Below are 18,010 nucleotides of genomic sequence, written 5' to 3'. Positions count from 1 at the left end.
AGCCAATTGGTGTGTACTGTGTCTCCGGAATCGTCCCCGGTAAATATTAGTATTGTGCGGTAATCAGGCATCGAATCATCATCTCGCGATATTCCCACCCCTGAAAAGTACCTAGAGCACAGCCAACCGCATTGGAAGCTGGGCTCGAGCTGGGATAGCCCTGTCCGGGACGCAGAGTACTAGCGAGAATCAGAAGATAGAGCACATTCTGTTCCCTCTCTTGCAGCAGCTGCTAGGTAGTATCCAGCTCATGTTCAGAGCTACACGCTGCGTCGGCAGCTTTGTTGTCGACTTGGTAGGCGGCGGCATGCATCCCCAGCTTGCTCTACACCTTCCGTACAGCAGACGCGAGTACCACCACGTCGGAGACACATCCTACTCTGGTCCTACACCCACAGAGAGGACGCAACGGAAAGTTAAGGCAAGTCAGGACCTGCAGACCTGTTCCAAGAGATGGATGGGCGTGCAAATGTGGTTTACCCCTCGATGTTTGTAGGGTGCCATGACAGTTTAATAACGCATGATTTAACGGCCAGCATTTTCCCCCTGAACCCCATTTCCAGTCTTTCTCTCCAGAAAGTTGTAGGCCTTTGACGTTGTCCCAGCATACGAGTTGAATGCAAGACCTTCAATTTGAACACCGGGCACCAGGAAAACTGAACAAGGCAAATCTCAGTTTATTTATCACCCGCCGTGAGTTCGCGCTTGACCTGATACATGCTCTCGGGCCACCACGTCCCCGCCGCGTCCGACTGGTCAATCCAATGTTGTGACTTGATCAACGACACGACCTGCCCCAATTCCCACTGCCCTATATCGCCAATCCACCACACACCGTCCAGTAGCATGACGAGAACAAGCCAATGGGCAAATATTTCCATAGCCAGTAGCTGTGGTGTGCTGAGTGTCGGCGCTTCGGTCGCGGGAGAGTCGTGCGCCGACCAACTGCCGGAACTGGTCTCCGCCGGCGACATCTCGAGAACAGACTGCACTAGGTTCAGGTATCCCACCGGCGTCTGGTTCAAGAACGACATGATGATCCTTCGTAGCGCCCTCTGCGATGTCATCGATGTCACGCGGACCATGTATCTCCCAACCCACCCCGACACTCTACAGTTCGTGTCCGACGAGATGGCGTCGTCGGTGGAAACCTCCTCCTTGTCGTCGCCATCCCTCGTAGAGAAAGCGCTCGCGGCGCATTGCTCAAGCACCGCCAATGTCTCTCGGCAGATATGAAGCTCCGAGTCACCAGGCGCGAAGAACTCTGAGCCGTCCAGATGCGATGTGAGGCTGTCCGTTTTCCCACGAAGGATGTCGACTGCTCTACTCCATGTAGATCCAACCAAGGGAAGGAACAGACTTCTCGTCCGTGGAGAGGGCCCGTCTTCTGGAGATATGTGAGATGCACGACGCGGAATCGATTGGGGATCCGGCGGCGTATGCTTAGTTGGTAGGCTCTTAGCTGCAGCCTTAACGATGCTGTCCAGCACTGCAGTAGAGGCAGTGTGAGCTACACGAGTGTACATGATCCACTGTGAATGTTGCGGCAGGAGATGGGCCGGAAGCTGCAAGCCGCTTCGTTTCGCGGCGGTGGCGAGGTAGACGCGGATCGCATGGCTTGAGTAGGTGTGGAGGACCATCAAGGCGGCGTTGGCTAGAACATTGTCGTGCCATTCCGAGTTCGGCACGGCGGCCTGTATGTGCTGTAGAGATATCCTGTGGTGATCGTCGGCAAGAGTCAACAGGTCTCTAATCTCTCCTAGCACCTGCCTATCCAGAGGATCCTGAGCTTGCTTGGCTAAGTCGTGGGACTTGCATGCCGCGGCCAGAGCAAGCAGAGACGACATCACGGGCCTGCTATTGAATGCGAGGTTTGGAACTCCCACGGACAGAGCATAGAGGTCGACATCGTCAAAGGGTATCGTCTGGCTAGTGTGCGTGAGGAAGTGGCTGAGCAGGCCGAGCTCCGTCGAGTCGAGGGTGCCAGGCGAATGGGACTGTAGTGCAATCCTCTTCTCATACTCGCTGTAATTTGAGAAGGCAGAAGCAGCCGAGGCTGGGGAGGACGCGTTGGACGAAGAGTCGGGAACGAAGAGATACCCATCAGACAGCGCCGCCAGCGACCCTTTTGAGCCCGAGACAGAAGTTCCGGGACTCGCCGGCCGGACTTGCATATTGGGGGCAGCCAGGTGTGGCAGCTCCCGACCCTCCGGCCAGCTGGGCTCACTCCTGGGGGCTTGATACTGGCAACAATAGTGGCGCTTTGCGCACCGTGAACAACTCGGCAGCAACTCATCGCACTAGACAGGAACAACATGAGCGAGGGTTCGTGAGATCTTCCAGAGGAAGCCAGGTACCTTCTTGCGCTGCTGCTTGCATCGAATACAACCATTGCGAGATTTCTCATGGCTCCGCCGGACCCTGACCCCTGGAGCGCGGGGTCCAGGCGAGATGGTGTCTGCTGGCATGGCTGTCACTGGATGGGCTCCGACTGGTAGTTAACGTAATTCCCGCTTCAGATACCCGTAGAGGGGGTCTGGCGTATCAGTAAGGATAGTCGCTGCAGTGGATAGCCTGTTCCGATCCCAAGGAACACGGCCCCGGCATTTGACGTGCAGAAAAGGTGTCAGTCGAACTCGCTCGCGTGTGCTTGGGAAATGTGCCTCGACTGGGGATTTTGCTAGCCCTACTTCGGCGTATGATCCTCAATAAGTAGTGCCGGAGGTGCAGGATACGCTCTCAGGCGTAATCAGCACTAGCCACTATTCAGGTTAGACAGCGTTTGGCCGCGAGGTCTCACCTCCGCCTCTCTCAGCCACCGTCTAGCGCGGGAAAGTATTTGAAATATTCAATTCTCCTTACCGACAGCTCTATTAAGGTTGAATTGAAAAGTCGGATGTTGAAGAAGAAACTCAAATGATTATGTCAGGAGCGTTGTGACTCTTGGATATCCGCATGGCCTCCTCCGCCGAGGTCAGCCGGAGGAGGCCGTAGAGACGGCTGCCTCCGATGGTACGGAGGAGTATGAGATCTCGTCATCATGCAGGGCGCACATTCAGCAATTCGGCCAAGTTTAGGGCGCCAAAAAGGGCGCCAAAAAAAGGACAGTACATATCAAAATATGACCCAGATCTTCGGACAACCATAGTCTTAAGGTTTAGGTTCTGACCCCGACAGGTCGCTGCTTCATAATTTGTGGCGGATGGTCTGGTTTATGTAAATCCAACAGCAGTTGTCACAGCGGCGACTGTGGTAGACAGTGCATGTCGCCGGATATTTGGTGGTTGACTTCAAAAGCAATGCTTGCGAGCTTCGATAGAGAAGAGTATGATGATGGTGGGTATTTAGGGAATTTGTACGTTCTGGGCAAGCTGATGTCTTCTTGGAGCTATGGCAGTGCAAGTGTTCTTATACATTTCAGTCCTCAAGTAAACCTCAGACATCACATAGTAGGGGCGGGCAATATTCGAAACTTGTTTCGCTCAAGACAGTCCCAATGGGAACACTTGAGGCTCCGTGAATAGAATTGTGCTGAACATTCACTCCATATTCATACCGGTTGCAAACCACCACACTCGTTCATGATACGAAGATGAGCGTTCGGAAACGGATGTTCTTGATTCTCACGACATTGTGTGAATCAGAGTTATGTTGGGATGCGTGGTTTGCAACGAGATATCTCTTGCTCGCATTTGGTCAAGATAAATCTGACTGTCCATCATGGCAGAGTTGATATCAAGTCCTTGATGCCTTGCAAAACATCGCCTGTCTATCACCTTGAATAACAATCATTCAGAATAGGGTATAGTTGGGACAGTTTTAAGAGAGACATTCTAACTCATAAGTCATAACTATCTAACGATATTTGTCTAAGTCTATCTCTATGTATTACTGGAACTTGACAAGAATTGAATAATCGAATGGCGTGACAGTTTGGTGCAGGCTTAGGGTGGGCTATGCAGGGATTTTCTAACAGTTTAGATATGGCGCTTTGTCTTGTTGCACTTCGCCATGCATTCGTCAACCAGAATGGCCATAGTACCGGGGATGGCATGTCTGATCTTCTCGATGTCCTCGCCGGGAATACTCTCTCCAAACGTGCGGATAATCACATCATCGCTCAGTGCAAACGTCTGGTCTGCAACCAGGCCCGCGCCAAAGTCCTCCGCTGTAAAGAAGGCGGAGATGTTTGCTGTCTCACAGTTGGGGTTCACCTGTCAGGAATGTCAGTCAAGGAACAGAGTTGGTCGTTGTGATTGTGAGTGCTGCCGGCCTACCTGAGTGTGAAAGGATCCCTGAGGGAAGATGGTCAACATGCCGGCACTCAGATCAGTACGGATGACTCGCTGTTTGCCATCGGCTGTGACGACGCCTGCCTCGGGAACCATCTCGGTAACGACACGGCCGGAGGTGACGGCGAAGAGCTCGGAAGCACGAGGGTGCAGGTGGAGGAAGGCCATGTGGCATCCTATGTGAGGTGTCAGAGAATACAGGATACAAATGCAACGGTCTTCAGGATGCAATACCAGGCAAGGAAGCCAGACTGAATGAGGCACCCGAGCCCACAAGGGCCGGAAAGTTGCTGGCAGTGGCCACCGGGATTTGGGACTTGCTGAAATCAAACATAAAGTCTTCATCTTTCGGGAGGAGCTTGAATCGGTCAACGGCGCTATATGATGTTATATTTCGGGGCTTCGTCTCCTCGAAGATAGAGGTCTGTGAAAGCTTACGTGTCTGCAATTCTCAGCTGAGCAACCTTGCTGAGCTCGATGGTATCCCGCTTGGGCATCTGCTGGGGCGCTGCCTGGGCCGGATAGGCGACTGCGAGAGCAGCGATGACGGAGCTGAGGACAAATTTGGAGAGCATGGTGGTAACCGAATGGTGATGCAAAGGATGTCTTGGTGGTGGACAGCAGGCAATGTGTAGAAAGTGCAATGCTTGGGGGTGATGGAAAGGTTATCATTGTGGGACACGCCGAAGTCTTATATGCGAAGACAGCCCATTACATCGAAGGGGGTTATCTTCGACTTCAATTGTCAATGATCTACACAGCCATGTTCTGCTTTACTCTAGATTTTCACTCTCGGTGGATCACCTGGTAAGACCGAGATTGAGTGCGTACGGCCCGTTGCGTATGGCTTAGCCACCATCACAGCCTCGCCAAGGCGGCACTCTCTCCTCGTGCCGACTATCGTGAAATGGTAAGCCTCACATTACTGGTCACAGAATTGCCGAGCGTAAGTTGACTCAACCGGCGGCGTAGGGTCAGTCCACTGGTCGCCGTGTACTGGCTGGTGTGATGGAGAAAGCTGACAATGGAAAGAGTTGCCAAGAGCTTTCACGGTGTTGAAGCGAGAAAATACGCTTTCGAATACGCCGCAATATTGTCTTTTTTGTGTGGAGAATTGCCTTAACGTAGAGTAATGGAGCCAACCGTCGTTGTCAGTTGCTTATTTAGTGACCGACTTCCATCGTAGCATGTCAGTGTGGATACCAAAGAGCGTATTAGTTGTCGTATCAAGCCGCGATGGGGCTATGCTGACAATTACAAATAATAAGCTTAAAGCGGGCTTGTCCGAGACTAACTAGACCTTTGATTCCATCTGAGTTAGTACAGACAAGGTGACCTTGTTCGGACGCGCCGTTCAATGACGCATGAGGTGCATTTGAACGAGCCCGCACCGGCCTCTCGGTGTGTTAAATCCAGTCGAACTGGTCATTACTGTTCCCATCGGGAGGAAACATCACTCCGGGCATGCTCAACATGAGTCCCGGGTTCAGGATATCGTTGAGGTCGAATCCGAAGGGATCCTCGAACTCATCGGTAACCGAAGTGCTCGCACGCGTCAAACTCTCGATCGAGTCCTGCGGAGTTGACACCACCCTCGCAGCTTCCAGATACGCGCAGCACTTATCCATGCAGTCTCGCATCGCGCCATAAACCGCTTGTTTGATAGGCTGTCCTGTCTCGAGAGCCCGGGCCTGGCTCAACATGACGGAGAGAAAGCCGTACCGCTTGAGGCGCGGCACTCCCAGCGCGATCAGCTGAAGGAGCTGCTCGTTGATATGTTCGAGCGCCTTCTTCACGGGCGCTCTCGCTGCCCTGCCCATCTCGTCGAGTGGGTCGATGGCCGTGGATGTCCCTGCACCGTCCTCCTCGAGTTGAGCGAGGAGCTCGAGGCCCAGCATAGAGATTACATCGAAACTCAGCGGGCCTTTGAGGGTGCCGCTAATAGTTATGAACATGCGTGACAGATCGTCGAGGTCCTGAGATGGCAGATTCAGCCCATTGGCGTAGGAGGCGATGACGAGTGCGGAGTCCTTGCAGATTTTGCGGGCTAGATAGAACCGAGGATCTTTCTGGCCTTGCAGAACGAAGGGCCTGTGGAGAAATAAAATATAACGTCGCAGGTACATGTCAATGAATTCCTTTTGGAAGGAAGATATTGGCAAGTCCCCGGTTTTTCCCGAAGTAGACGCTGTTTGAAATAAGGCAGCCGCTTCGCGACAGGATGATCTGAGCTCAACACCCAGGTTGACAGTCTCTTCATATGGTTGTGGGCTTGCGAGGTTGCTGATAAGCTTTGTGGCACGCAATCTTGTTGGCAAGGATCTGAGCAATAAGCGCTGAATGGACGTGTCCGTGACCTCCCCGTCAGCCTTTGGTCGAAGTGGTGCATTTGAGTCTGGATTCAAGTCCTCGTCGTTCAGGTTTGATGGCGCTTGGGTGTCATAGTCGTCCATGGACACCTCTAGAGGCATGGAGGAGTCCAAAGCCGGCAAAGCTGTCAACTCTAAGACAGTCGCCCAGAGCCGTCGACGCATTTCCGAGTGGAAGGGGGTCAAAGAAGGAAAATGCCCTGGGTCTCGATGCAAGCCCATGAATAGGGCCACGCGTAGGAGTGTTCCAGCCGAGAACCAAGATGACGCCCCCAACGAATTTGTTTGCCGGGCCAGTTGGAGAAGGCAGCCTACCTGCAGCCCGTCAAGGTTGTAAGTGAGTTTCTCAGTAGGCCCCGTCATCCACCAGTGGGCAGCATAGATCCACGTATGTGCCAGACGCTGTAGTCTCTCGAGTTCGCTCCGGTGAGGGTAGAAAGTGGTTCCAATGGCGAGGACCAATACCAGCTTCATGCGAAAACTGACCGGAGTTCCTTGGTCTGTGTCGTTCCAGTAAGCTTCATACATCTTCCAGAACGAAGGCAGATGGAAGATCCGAAAGACCGGCTCGAAAGTCCTGATATATGCTCGGACAAGTTCATCACAGACCTGTCTGGAAGGCAGTGTGCTTGTTATATCTGGAACTGGATCGTGAAGTGTGACGGATTGCTGCTTCTTTGCAAAATGCCGCAATGCCCGCAGACTCTTCATTTTTGCACTCAGGCCATCTGCCGGAAAAGGTGGCAGGGCCTCCTCATGATCAAAGCTGCCAAGCACTTGGAACTACGCAGGCAGTCAGAATTGTTTGTAGAAGTTGTTAACAGTCATCAGAGGGACTCTACCTTTGTTGCTGTATGAAGCCAGTGCCCCGGACCAAAAAGTCTTGTCTTGCTAGCACCAACTCGGAGGCGAGGCTCAGTCGGTGGCACAGAAAGTTCTGGTCTTCTTCGAAAAGGTGGAGCGCCTGATTCATCTTTTTCGGCAGAGACGGTCGTCAAATGCCTTTCTATCCTTGCAAGACGACTTTGCAAGTCCTTGACTGCAGGCGCAACACCAGCATTCGAGTTGCTTTCTCTTTCCAGACGCGCAACTCTGCTTCGTATATCGCTTAAAGCGGTAGTTATCGTCGGATTGACATCTTTGCTCACGCTTTCATCTTCCAAATTAGGCTGGTTTGTCTCCACGGCAGTCTCGCCAAGGATATCAAATGCGCCGGGAATTTCGAGAATGTTATCGTCTCTTACGGTGAGGCAGGGCCTTGGCTCGTTACGAGAAGGTTGACTGTCCCGGATGCTGTCTGCCGAGTATGAACAGGCAAGGGACGCGCGGGCTTTCATACACGGCCCACAAGGCTCCTGTGGTCAGGTCAGGTCATTGCAGAGGTTCATGATAAATTCAAAAAATAGAGCCTTACTTCAAGATCACACTTTATTTTACGCTTCCGACATTGCTCACAGCTCTTGGCTGGGCGTCTGCGTTTGCGTACAGGCGCGTCACGCATCGCTTGGAAGGGTTCGGGCTTAAGCGTTGACAAAGGTACAAGTCGGCGGAGGACCCGGACAAAAGAGAATCCTGAACGGACCCCTAGGTAAAGACCGATGTCGCGAGATCAAGCGAGTATTCTCTGGAAGCAGCCACTAACCGTGCAGGCTGTTTTGTGTCTGAGAAGCTCGGAATGCGTGAAACTCGGGTTCGGCAAATTGAGGCGGTCATTTCGGTCCTAAAGGTGGTGTGGAGCCAGTCTCGGAATTTTCAGGTCCCTCAACTCCTCGCTTCACAGACCGGGTCCGAGTCCGAGACTTCGCGTCCGCATAAGCCCTCGAAAGCTCCGAGGGCGCATGATCATTCAGACAGCAAGCTGACGACATGGCCGCGCAATAAGCTTTTAAGCCTCCCTTTCATCGTGTTCCGTTACCATTTAAAGCAGACCGTGAAACCTACGATTGTACGTGATCATATATCTTTCTTACCTCCAACATGTCTCCCAACTACCACCGATATCGTGCAATGCACCGCGCCTTCTATTCGCACCCAGCATACGCAGCATACAGATACCATCCTTTCGGATACCGCGGACCGTTTGGGCCTCGAATCTTCATGGGCGGATTCATCAAGCTTGCGATCGTGGGGACGGTCGGCTACTTTTTGGGCAGGAAAATGACACGGTAGGCTGGAGTGGCACTCTCTGGTGAGCCTGAGCTTCAAGCTAACACGCTGCTGTTCATAGGCGAGAGGAAGAGCGGGACTACTACCGGCAGATGCGGTCTTGCCCGGAGTGTGAAGCCCGCAATGTAAACCCGAGTGCCGCCGTCCCACGGACGGAGAAGCCGGCCGTTCAACCCGTTCACCCCGGCTCTCCTCATACCTACCACCACCATCATCAGTTACCGCCAATGTCACCGACTGGATATGAGATGGAAAAACAAGCGCAGTAGCCCTTGGCCAAGGTGCCTTGTAGCTCTCCCTGGTCATTTCCTGGGGGTGTTTGCGACTTTGGCGTGATTCTTACAACAGTACTTTATATATGATTTGCAGCAAGATACCCAACTCCTCAATACAATGCGATTTTCTCATACCCTTTCGCCTCGGTTTGATTGGAGGTTAGACGAAACATGCCTTGAGTGATGTCACCCTACCGTGCCTTACGTGCCAACCTATTCCCCCACTATCTGCTTACTGCTTACCTCCTTTTTCGCCTAATTGATCTTGATCCTTCCTGACACTCTGATGATTGCTTGGCACACAGAGAACCGAATCTCAAATTCACAGACAGCGTCGATCCACACGAATGGAAGCAAAAAGCAACGTTCCTATTAATCGAGTGCACCCGAACTCCTGGCCGAGCTCTGAAGATTGCTGACTGGACGTTTCACAGTGGACCACACCCTGAGTCTCGCCGTTGAATGAAGCACGGAAGCAGTGTTTCTCTCTGACCTTCGCTGCTTTCTATTTACAGGGTTGAAACTCATATTCTGCGGTTTGCTGATCGATTCGACAAGATAATCCCTTTTCGACCCTGGGTCGGCTACATGTGTTGATCATGCGATAGCCGATAGCCCGTATCTGTGCTGTTGGCAAGGTTGCGCTCGGCCCCGGCTTTAAGACGTTCCTCGCGGTCGTGGATGGATTAACTACACGAGATCTGACTGGCCAAGCGTTGGTGAGCTCGGTCTGAGCCCCAGTTAGCCGCCTCTCAGCTCGTGCACATCCCTTACCACCCTGCAACGTTTCGACTGATCATAACCGTCGCTTGCCCGAAATGTGCCTCCCAGCTACGGCATCCACACCCTCGTGGCCCTGCCGCTCTGGAGCTAACAGGACAGACAAGTGCTGACGGTGTGGAAGGAACGCGCGTGTCGCGTTGGCCCCTTGTCATTTAGGGGCTCCAGCGTAGCAGTCTGACAAAGCCCAGCTGGTCCTTCAGTGGACAAGTTTATATAGGCTGGAGGGGGTGCTGATGGCGCCTGTTTGACATTCTTGTGTGGCTTGCCTCCCAATTAATTGAAACCCACCCGCAGAATTTCGCCATCATGCCCCGGTATGTCGACACACTGCCGCCGGCAGTGAATCCCAAGGAGAAGCAGGTTATTGTGCTTAGTTTCGGGCGGTACGTACCCATCGTGTAACAAGACTCTAGGAGTCGGGGCCCTATGCCGACAGCTCTTGGATACAAGATTGACGTTGGATGATGGATGATGACAGCAATGGCACGCTGGGTCTGTATACTGCGCTGGGCAAGCTCGGTTACAACCCTTGCCACATGAAGACCGTCCTCATGGGCGGCGCGCCTGAGGTTAGGATGATGAAAGAGGTCGTCATGGAGCGACACTCGCCCAACGGCAAGCGGTACAACAAAGACGACTTGGACAAGTGGCTTGGGCAGTACGATGTGAGTTTGGCAATCCTCGCCCCTTGCTGGACCCGGAGAGCTTGGGCTGATGACTGCGCGCAACGCGTGTCTTCCCGCTAGGCTCTCACCGACATCACGCCGTTCTTCATGGAAGAGGCCGTAGCTGCGTGGCCGGACGCCAAGTTCATCCTCACCACTCGAGAGCCTGCGGCCTGGTATGCCTCTGCGGAGAGTACCATCTTGAGGAAGCCCGGCATCGTCCAGCTTGTCATGATGGGCATTCTGCGGTGGTTCAGTCCTCTTTTCTGGGAGATGTCTGGAGTGAAAGAATCTGCTCGGATTATCCTCTTTGGCGGAGGCGAGTTCATGAACAAGGACGATGCGATACGCGCATACATCGCCCAGTGAGTCTTCGCAAGCACCGCCAGGCCGTCCAAGATCTACGTGTGTTGACCAAAAACCCCTCGTAACTGCAGCAACGAGAAGGCCCGCTCCATTGTACCAAAAGACCAGCTGCTCGAGGTCAAGCTGGAGGACGGTCTTGGCTGGGAGCAGATCTGCCCCTTCCTGGGAAAGGAGATCCCGAACGAACCTTACCCGCGCACCAACAGCCGTGACGAGTTCAAGGAGCTCCACGCCGGTGTCATCAAGCCTCATATGCAAGCGGCTATGGCAAAGTTGGTGACGACGATCATTGTGCCTTTGGCTGCTGCAGGAGCTTGGTATTACATGCGCTACGTAAAGAATTGAATCAGCATAGCGCATTGTCTCTCTGATATGGTAATGCAGTAATTGGAATATCTTGTCGAGGCTCAATACTAAGAATCGTAGCTGGAAATGTTCAAGTTGCCAATATCATTCTAGCCAAGAGGAGACTAAACCCAGGATGGCCTGCAATGTTTACGGCCTTTATGCTTTTGGCTCAGAGCCCCGAAACCAATGGCGATCTAGCTCATGAACTGCTGTGGCGCTTCAAGACGTGTTATCACTCCGATGCTACAATATCTTCGAGGCTTATCACGTACTTGGTGGGTAGTAAGGGCCAGCCAGTTGACATCTGCCACCATGGATCTCGACAGATCATGCGGGACAAGTGCGGATTATCTCTCGGGCTGATAATGCAATACAGAGAAGGATAATAAGCCTCGTAGAAGCGAGCGTAGCTGCGGGGTAATCATCTCCTGGCTAATTGCAAGGTTTGATGCAGTCCTTGAAACCCGACGAGCGAGACATGTTGACGCCTAATGTCAGGTGAGCTATCTTGCATCAAGGGTGGATGGATTCTACGGAATGGTCAATATTGTCATCTGCTCATGGTTGCCTGCTGCTGGGCTGTAGTATTGTGATATGTGATAGGGTGTATCTTGCTTCCCATCAGATTTGGTGTTAGTCCTGCGGGTCAAACAAGACCTGCATCCTGGTGTCTCTCGAGCTGTGATCTGAACAACAGGGTGATTTCAGCACCCAAATTGATTGGCCTCTCAAGGAATGCAGCTCCCGACCCTGGAGCCTATTGAAGGATCTTGGCCCTTCCTTCTATCGATCCGATGTACATGGAGGATCTCATGTATTCAGGGCGTAAACTCACGTTCATTAGATGATTTCAGTATATGAATCAGCTGGGTACGACATGATGCCTATCTGATAATGCAAAGATGCCTACAAAATCTGGCTGTTTAACCGACAGAACCGGAGCACAAAATGGCGCATGCACGAAGCTGGTTAGACCACTCACTGAGGATGACCAGGCTGGGTACCCAAAACTGCACAAAAAAATATAGCGCCGAAGCCTGACCACGTCATTCCTTGTTCGGCTTGAGAGGCTCTTGGAATCCCGTCGATGGGCTATATAATAACGATGTTCAGCCCAGCCTTGCCTGAGAAGAAATTTGCTTGTTCTCATTTCTCCAAGTTCGGGCAGGAGCACCTAACGGGTTGCCGTACACGACATGGCTTGTTCGTATTGCTCCGATCGGGCCGTAGATGGCTCTTGTTTCTGTCACCGGCGTACGTTCTTGTTTTGTTGGAGCCAAGTCTTGCGGTCACTAACTCCTGGGTAGACAAATGCGGCATCAATGGCTGCCAATATGAGAGACAGAGAGACTCAGTGGTCTGCATAAGCCGTAAGCCAATTTCCAATGTTGAGCCGGTCTATAAACCGTCTATAGAGCAGTCGACTGATGGAAACAGACAAATGCAAAGTCCGAGAGTGCCTAGAGCCAAAAGTCGGCAACTTCAGTCACTGTGGCTCCCGTACGTGGCCTCGGTCTGTTCACTAATCAGCCCGTCATGCTGACTCACAGAAACCGCTAGACATGTGCACGTTTACCTTTGCTAGTTGCGATGAAGTGCGGGCACCGCAGTCAACAGTGTGCAAGAACCGTAAGGCATGCGGCTGAGGTTGCGCACCACTCGACTAACATGTCTCAGACAAGTGCTACCGCTGTGTCGCATCGAGGACCGCCGCATCGCGCTTCTGCGAGACTCGTCAGTTGCCGGCTCATTACTTGATAAATCCCCACTCACTCGCGGACAGATAAATGCGCCAGAGACTGCAAAAGCGAGGCTAAGCTGCCTTCCAGGTACTGTGAGCAGAAGCGTGAGTGATCACTGCCTCGAGACTAATTACGTGTGAGATTTGACTCAATGCCATCATTAGACAAATGTGTCGTTATCAGCTGTGAAGAGCTGCGCTATGGGTCTCATCGGTACTGCTACGAGCGTAAGGAAGCTCCAGTTGACCCATCGGGAATGTCAGCTCACCGGACAATAGATAAATGCGTCACCAAGAAGTGCACAGAAAGACGACAGGAATCTGATATTCACTGTCTGCACCGTATGTTGCTCCTCTTATTCATCACATGACGTCTTATACTAAGTGTAACAGATGGCTGTCTCGCGGCTGGATGTCGGAACGAGGCAGCCCCGTCCTTCAGTCTATGCAATGCCGGTTTGTAATCACACTGCTGGACCCAGCATGCATCAAAGCTGATACCTTTAAAAGACAAGTGTCAAAACGCATACTGTCCCTTCCAGAAGCTCAATGACGGTCTGGATTGTGGTCGGCGTGAGTTGAGTATACGCTACTGAAAATGCGAGGGATGCTGAGAAGAGACAGATAATACGAAAGCAGAGCCCGAGATCACTTTATCCCAGGGTTCACAAGCTCCAGAGGCTGCGGATGTGCAATACTCCTCTGACTACTACCCAGGACCATCGGCATATTACCCGACGGAATATTCGGCTCCGAATGACGATATGCAGCCACAGGCTGGCAATGCGTCCACGACAGAAATCCCGGCCAACCCTTGGGAGACCATCACACTGCCTACAAGCCCGGCAACAGACCAAGCAAGCTCGCAGTATGTTGACCCTAATACGCCTAGGGCTGCCACCAATTCGAGGGACACGTCAAAGTCGACATCTAGCAACAAGCACAAGAGTTCTTATGACAAGCGTTCTCGCAAGTGAGATAGTGGAGTTTATCAGCCTGTTTGAGTAGAGAAACTTCCTCTCCTTCTTCTATTTCCTTCCTTCCTTTCCTTTTATTTCCTTCTTGTTTTTCATTCTTTATTTTGGTCGGTGATGTGGTGGGAGGGGGGCCAGAGGGAGATCTAGCGCAACGTGTGAATATTTTCAACTTGCAATTCATGATTCTCACGTTGTGTAGTCTTGTACTTTCATTCCTAATATGGAGGCAGTATTAAGCAGTGGAAGCGACCTTGAGCTTGTTTATTTTATTTCTTTCCTTGAATTACTGAGGATATGCCATGCCTCTTGATGCAGAGTGTGCATACGCTTTGAAGATTGACACCCGGTTGCATAAGTCTGTCAGTAAGCCTAGTTACCTTGTCTAGAGTATATTAAAACTAGTAACTCGCACGGCCTTTGATCTGAAAGGTCATCTTCAACTGGGAGAGATCACTTCCAATATATTTGGCACGATCCCTATCAGGCCAATTCTCTAGAGGCCCTGGACATATTGTTAGAGAACACGCGACTAGCTGTGACTGCACAGCCGCTCGTCGTGGTTCAGACTTGGCGAGAATGGCACAAAGAGTCTCATCGGCGCGTGTAGTCGATGAAGGTGGCTTCGAGACTGATGATGGGAACGCTGGTTTCGTTGATCTTGGAAGAAACACAAAAGAGATTGTTTATGATTTGGTGACACTTGATGACACCTACGCACGAATTGAGAGTTCATCCCACTCGTATCAAGATGCATGTAGTACGAGCTGTTCATACCTACTACCGCTCACCATCTTTGACAAAGAGATCGAACCGGACGAGCCGTCACACGTGCGTTTCTTCTTCATTTAGTGATGGCATTCAAAAGGTCCAGCTGCTCTAGTTAGTTCTCATGGATTTCGGTCCCAGGTGCCTACCAGGCCAAGTCTGAAACCTCTCATTCCACGCCCAGCACAACCCGCTCCAGCCGTCCAGTGGAGCGCTCTGCTGCAGGCATGTCGTATCAACTTCCATATTTTGCCAAAACCCGCATTGCAGAAGTCGGTCTGGAGATGCCAGTTGTACTTGCTTGTAAGGCGCGCGCGTCCCGCATGCCTAGGCAGATCCACCCTGTTGGCCCGCCATCCGGGCGGTCAGAACTCGGGTGCCCGGCAGCGGCTTGCTGGGGGGATTCCGTCGCTTCCCCAAGTTCTGCTGCAGCTCCCGCGGCAGAGAGGGGAGCCGGAATTTGCGGTTGGCTCGGGTCCTCCAAGACGGACCGTGGAAGCAGATAGCCTATCTGACCCCTCTGGAAGGTTCCATTCGGATCGCACCTTTCCAGGCAAACAGGCAAGTTGAGGTACGTGCCAGATATTCCTGATCACTGATCAACAATCGCCTCGTTTTGTGGTATCTCTCCTGCAGGTGCCCATTGAAACGACCTGAGGACGAGACTTGGCTGCCTATCATTTCAGTGGGAAGAGATACGGGGAGCCACCACAGATCCACTTGGTCGGCTGTTTTAGTCAGGGCCGGAGAGGCTAGTGACATCATCAGCCCATTTAAAAGAGGACCCTGATGAGGCATTAGGCCTGCGAGACTTGCACGGATGGTGGAGGCCACTGGAGGGGGAAGTGGGATGTTTAGCGGCTGTTGCGAGTCGGCGCCGACGAAACTCTGTTTTGGACGGTGAAGCCGGCGAGAGTGAGGGCGAGGACTGGGGCATTTCCCATATCCATGGAGGGGGAGAGGAGGGGAAGCGAGTGGGCAGAGTGGGTGGTGACTCTGGTGGGAGCGCGCTGGCGTCTCCAGTTACACCCCCACCACCGTCATGCCGCTCCGCGTGTATCCTCAAGTCTTCGGGAGCAAGCTCGAGGTAGCTTTGTACTTGTAGCTTTGCCCCTTGAAGCCCCTTCATATACGCATCATTATCTCTCTTCTCGGTCCTTCTTCTCTTTCTTCCCTCTCCTGCTTTATTCTTTTTTTTTTCCCATTCACATTCCGAGATACCCCCCAAAAAGCTGCTTTCTTGACCTTGCTCCGTACTTCCCTCCAGACACTTACACACATTTCCCCAAACAACCCTACCGCCGTCAAGATGGTTCAGCAGATCCCCAAGGCCAACCACCTCCTCGACCTCTTCAGCCTCAAGGGCAAGGTCGTCGTCGTCACCGGCGCCTCCGGCCCGCGCGGCATGGGCATCGAGGCCGCCCGCGGCTGCGCCGAGATGGGCGCCTCGGTCGCCATCACCTACTCGTCCCGCAAGGAGGGCGCCGACAAGAACGTCGAGGAGCTGACCAAGGAGTACGGCGTCAAGGCCAAGGCCTACAAGTGCAACGTCGCCGACTACGACGACGTCGAGAAGCTCGTCAAGGACATCATTGCCGACTTTGGCCAGATCGACGCCTTCATCGCCAAGTGAGTGCTCTCGCCCTTCCCTTGAATGAGTCGCGTGCACAACGCACGGTTTGTGGTATCGTGAGAAAGACGAACCATTGCTGACTTTGTTTCCCCCAACTCCAACAGCGCCGGTGCCACCGCCAACGCCGGCGTCATCGACGGCTCCAAGGAGGACTGGGACCACGTCATCAACATCGACCTCAACGGCACGGCCTACTGCGCCAAGGCCGTCGGCGCGCACTTCAAGCAGCGCGGCAAGGGCTCCTTCGTCATCACGTCGTCCATGTCGGGCCACATCGCCAACTACCCGCAGGAGCAGACCTCGTACAACGTGGCCAAGGCCGGCTGCATCCACATGGCCAAGTCGCTGGCCAACGAGTGGCGCGACTTTGCCCGCGTCAACTCCATCAGCCCCGGGTACATCGACACGGGCCTGTCCGACTTCATCGACCCCAAGACCCAGGAGCTGTGGCGCAGCATGATCCCCATGGGCCGTAACGGCGACGCCAAGGAGCTCAAGGGCGCGTACGTCTACCTGGTCTCCGATGCGAGCACCTACACCACCGGTGCTGACCTCATCATCGACGGTGGCTACACCTGCCGGTAAATGTTGAAATCTTTCCCATCTGCCCTGAAAGAAGACAGGGTAGCTGGCGCCCGCCACAGCTTAAGTCGTGACGAGCTTGGATTGCTTCTGGAAAGCTCTCGTCAATTTGGATACGATGAAACAAAATGGCGGCGTGAGAACAGGGCGGAATGAAAGGCGGTGGTGATGGTGGAATCCGGGCAACATACAATGGCGGCCGAGGAGTTCCGAGCACCTTGCATTTCATAGACGATAGACTTCCATAAAAGCAGGGAGAAATCATGAAAAAATTTATCGATGACCAGCCCAGATGATCCAAAGTAGTCTTGCGGCTTCTAATCGCGATTTTGTGTTGTTGATGGTTGCAGTCCGTAAGATTTCAGAGTTCGATTAATTGCCCTGTACGGGCAGTCGATAGTGGGTTTTATGAAGCGAGCGCCCGGCATTGTATCCCGACGAAAGAGTCTTGTGGGAGCCAAATGCATCTTCCCAGACACTGATCTGAGCCTCTGATCCGAGTAACAAAGTCCGAGCTTCGTTCATTGGTTTGGTGCCTGTCAATCCTCCGGCCACCGATCTCCCGATCTCACTGACGTGCAGGTTGAGCCAATTTCACAGGTCAGAATAAGCTTCTGACAAAGAATCGGTCGATCTCGCTCCGCCCCTGGTTCACGCGAGTGAAGAAAAACGTACCCCTTCGCAGGATCGTGCAGTAGCTGGCTAACAGCCCTGGAGTGCCCCAAAGCCCTCCCAAGGCATGTGACTACTGGGAATGGTCAGTGAGCAAAGCCACCGTCATCCACCAGACTCTGGAGATGAGAGAAGGTGAGCACGTGCTACACGATCCATTGACGCCACAACGCGAAGGCTTTATCAGATAGCCCCGGAGTCAATGGAACCAAAGGAACCACCAGCAGGGACGAAGAGCACCCGGCGAGCTTGGTGTTGAGCAGAACAGGGGGTTTGAAGCCATCGCAGCCATCCACGGGCGCTCACAGCGGGCCGACACGCTGAGGGCCAGTGAGACAGCCCACGTGCGGCGCCCTGTCAGCCCTCCCAGCTCAGC

General features: G+C 53.0%; 7 protein-coding genes across 7 annotated transcripts; 4 read left to right on the top strand and 3 right to left on the bottom strand.

The window, feature by feature from the left end:
* Nucleotides 1-677: 677 nt before the first annotated feature.
* E0L32_005296 (uncharacterized protein) lies at nucleotides 678-2,174 on the bottom strand (the record flags this gene model as incomplete). The annotated part of the gene is made up of 1 exon (XM_031139802.1): nucleotides 678-2,174. One exon carries the CDS (start codon nucleotides 2,172-2,174, stop codon nucleotides 678-680), a length of 1,497 nt encoding a protein of 498 aa, XP_030996315.1.
* Nucleotides 2,175-3,977: 1,803 nt separating this feature from the next.
* E0L32_005295 (uncharacterized protein) lies at nucleotides 3,978-4,867 on the bottom strand (the record flags this gene model as incomplete). Its single annotated transcript, XM_031139801.1, has 4 exons — nucleotides 3,978-4,214; nucleotides 4,278-4,468; nucleotides 4,527-4,669; nucleotides 4,731-4,867. 4 exons carry the CDS (start codon nucleotides 4,865-4,867, stop codon nucleotides 3,978-3,980), a joined length of 708 nt encoding a protein of 235 aa, XP_030996314.1.
* Nucleotides 4,868-5,698: 831 nt separating this feature from the next.
* E0L32_005294 (uncharacterized protein) lies at nucleotides 5,699-8,162 on the bottom strand (the record flags this gene model as incomplete). The annotated part of the gene is made up of 3 exons (XM_031139800.1): nucleotides 5,699-7,444; nucleotides 7,504-8,016; nucleotides 8,076-8,162. 3 exons carry the CDS (start codon nucleotides 8,160-8,162, stop codon nucleotides 5,699-5,701), a joined length of 2,346 nt encoding a protein of 781 aa, XP_030996313.1.
* A 476-nt stretch (nucleotides 8,163-8,638) lies between these two features.
* E0L32_005293 (uncharacterized protein) lies at nucleotides 8,639-9,096 on the top strand (the record flags this gene model as incomplete). The annotated part of the gene is made up of 2 exons (XM_031139799.1): nucleotides 8,639-8,826; nucleotides 8,889-9,096. The coding sequence occupies 2 exons, from the start codon at nucleotides 8,639-8,641 to the stop codon at nucleotides 9,094-9,096; spliced, it is 396 nt and encodes a 131-aa protein (XP_030996312.1).
* Nucleotides 9,097-10,191: 1,095 nt separating this feature from the next.
* On the top strand, nucleotides 10,192-11,261 carry E0L32_005292 (uncharacterized protein; the record flags this gene model as incomplete). Its single annotated transcript, XM_031139798.1, has 4 exons — nucleotides 10,192-10,268; nucleotides 10,364-10,550; nucleotides 10,632-10,915; nucleotides 10,988-11,261. 4 exons carry the CDS (start codon nucleotides 10,192-10,194, stop codon nucleotides 11,259-11,261), a joined length of 822 nt encoding a protein of 273 aa, XP_030996311.1.
* A 1,896-nt stretch (nucleotides 11,262-13,157) lies between these two features.
* On the top strand, nucleotides 13,158-13,982 carry E0L32_005291 (uncharacterized protein; the record flags this gene model as incomplete). Its single annotated transcript, XM_031139797.1, has 4 exons — nucleotides 13,158-13,347; nucleotides 13,399-13,461; nucleotides 13,516-13,578; nucleotides 13,645-13,982. 4 exons carry the CDS (start codon nucleotides 13,158-13,160, stop codon nucleotides 13,980-13,982), a joined length of 654 nt encoding a protein of 217 aa, XP_030996310.1.
* Nucleotides 13,983-16,056: 2,074 nt separating this feature from the next.
* Nucleotides 16,057-16,965, top strand: E0L32_005290 (uncharacterized protein; the record flags this gene model as incomplete). Its single annotated transcript, XM_031139796.1, has 2 exons — nucleotides 16,057-16,376; nucleotides 16,485-16,965. 2 exons carry the CDS (start codon nucleotides 16,057-16,059, stop codon nucleotides 16,963-16,965), a joined length of 801 nt encoding a protein of 266 aa, XP_030996309.1.
* Between the last annotated feature and the right edge of the window lie 1,045 nt (nucleotides 16,966-18,010).

Source organism: Thyridium curvatum (assembly GCF_004353045.1).
Source record: "Thyridium curvatum strain D216 chromosome Unknown NODE_27_length_422201_cov_78.887067, whole genome shotgun sequence".
Classification (NCBI taxonomy): domain Eukaryota; kingdom Fungi; phylum Ascomycota; class Sordariomycetes; order Thyridiales; family Thyridiaceae; genus Thyridium; species Thyridium curvatum.
Note: the sequence above shows the minus strand (reverse complement) of the source record. Positions and strands in the feature narration are given on the sequence as shown.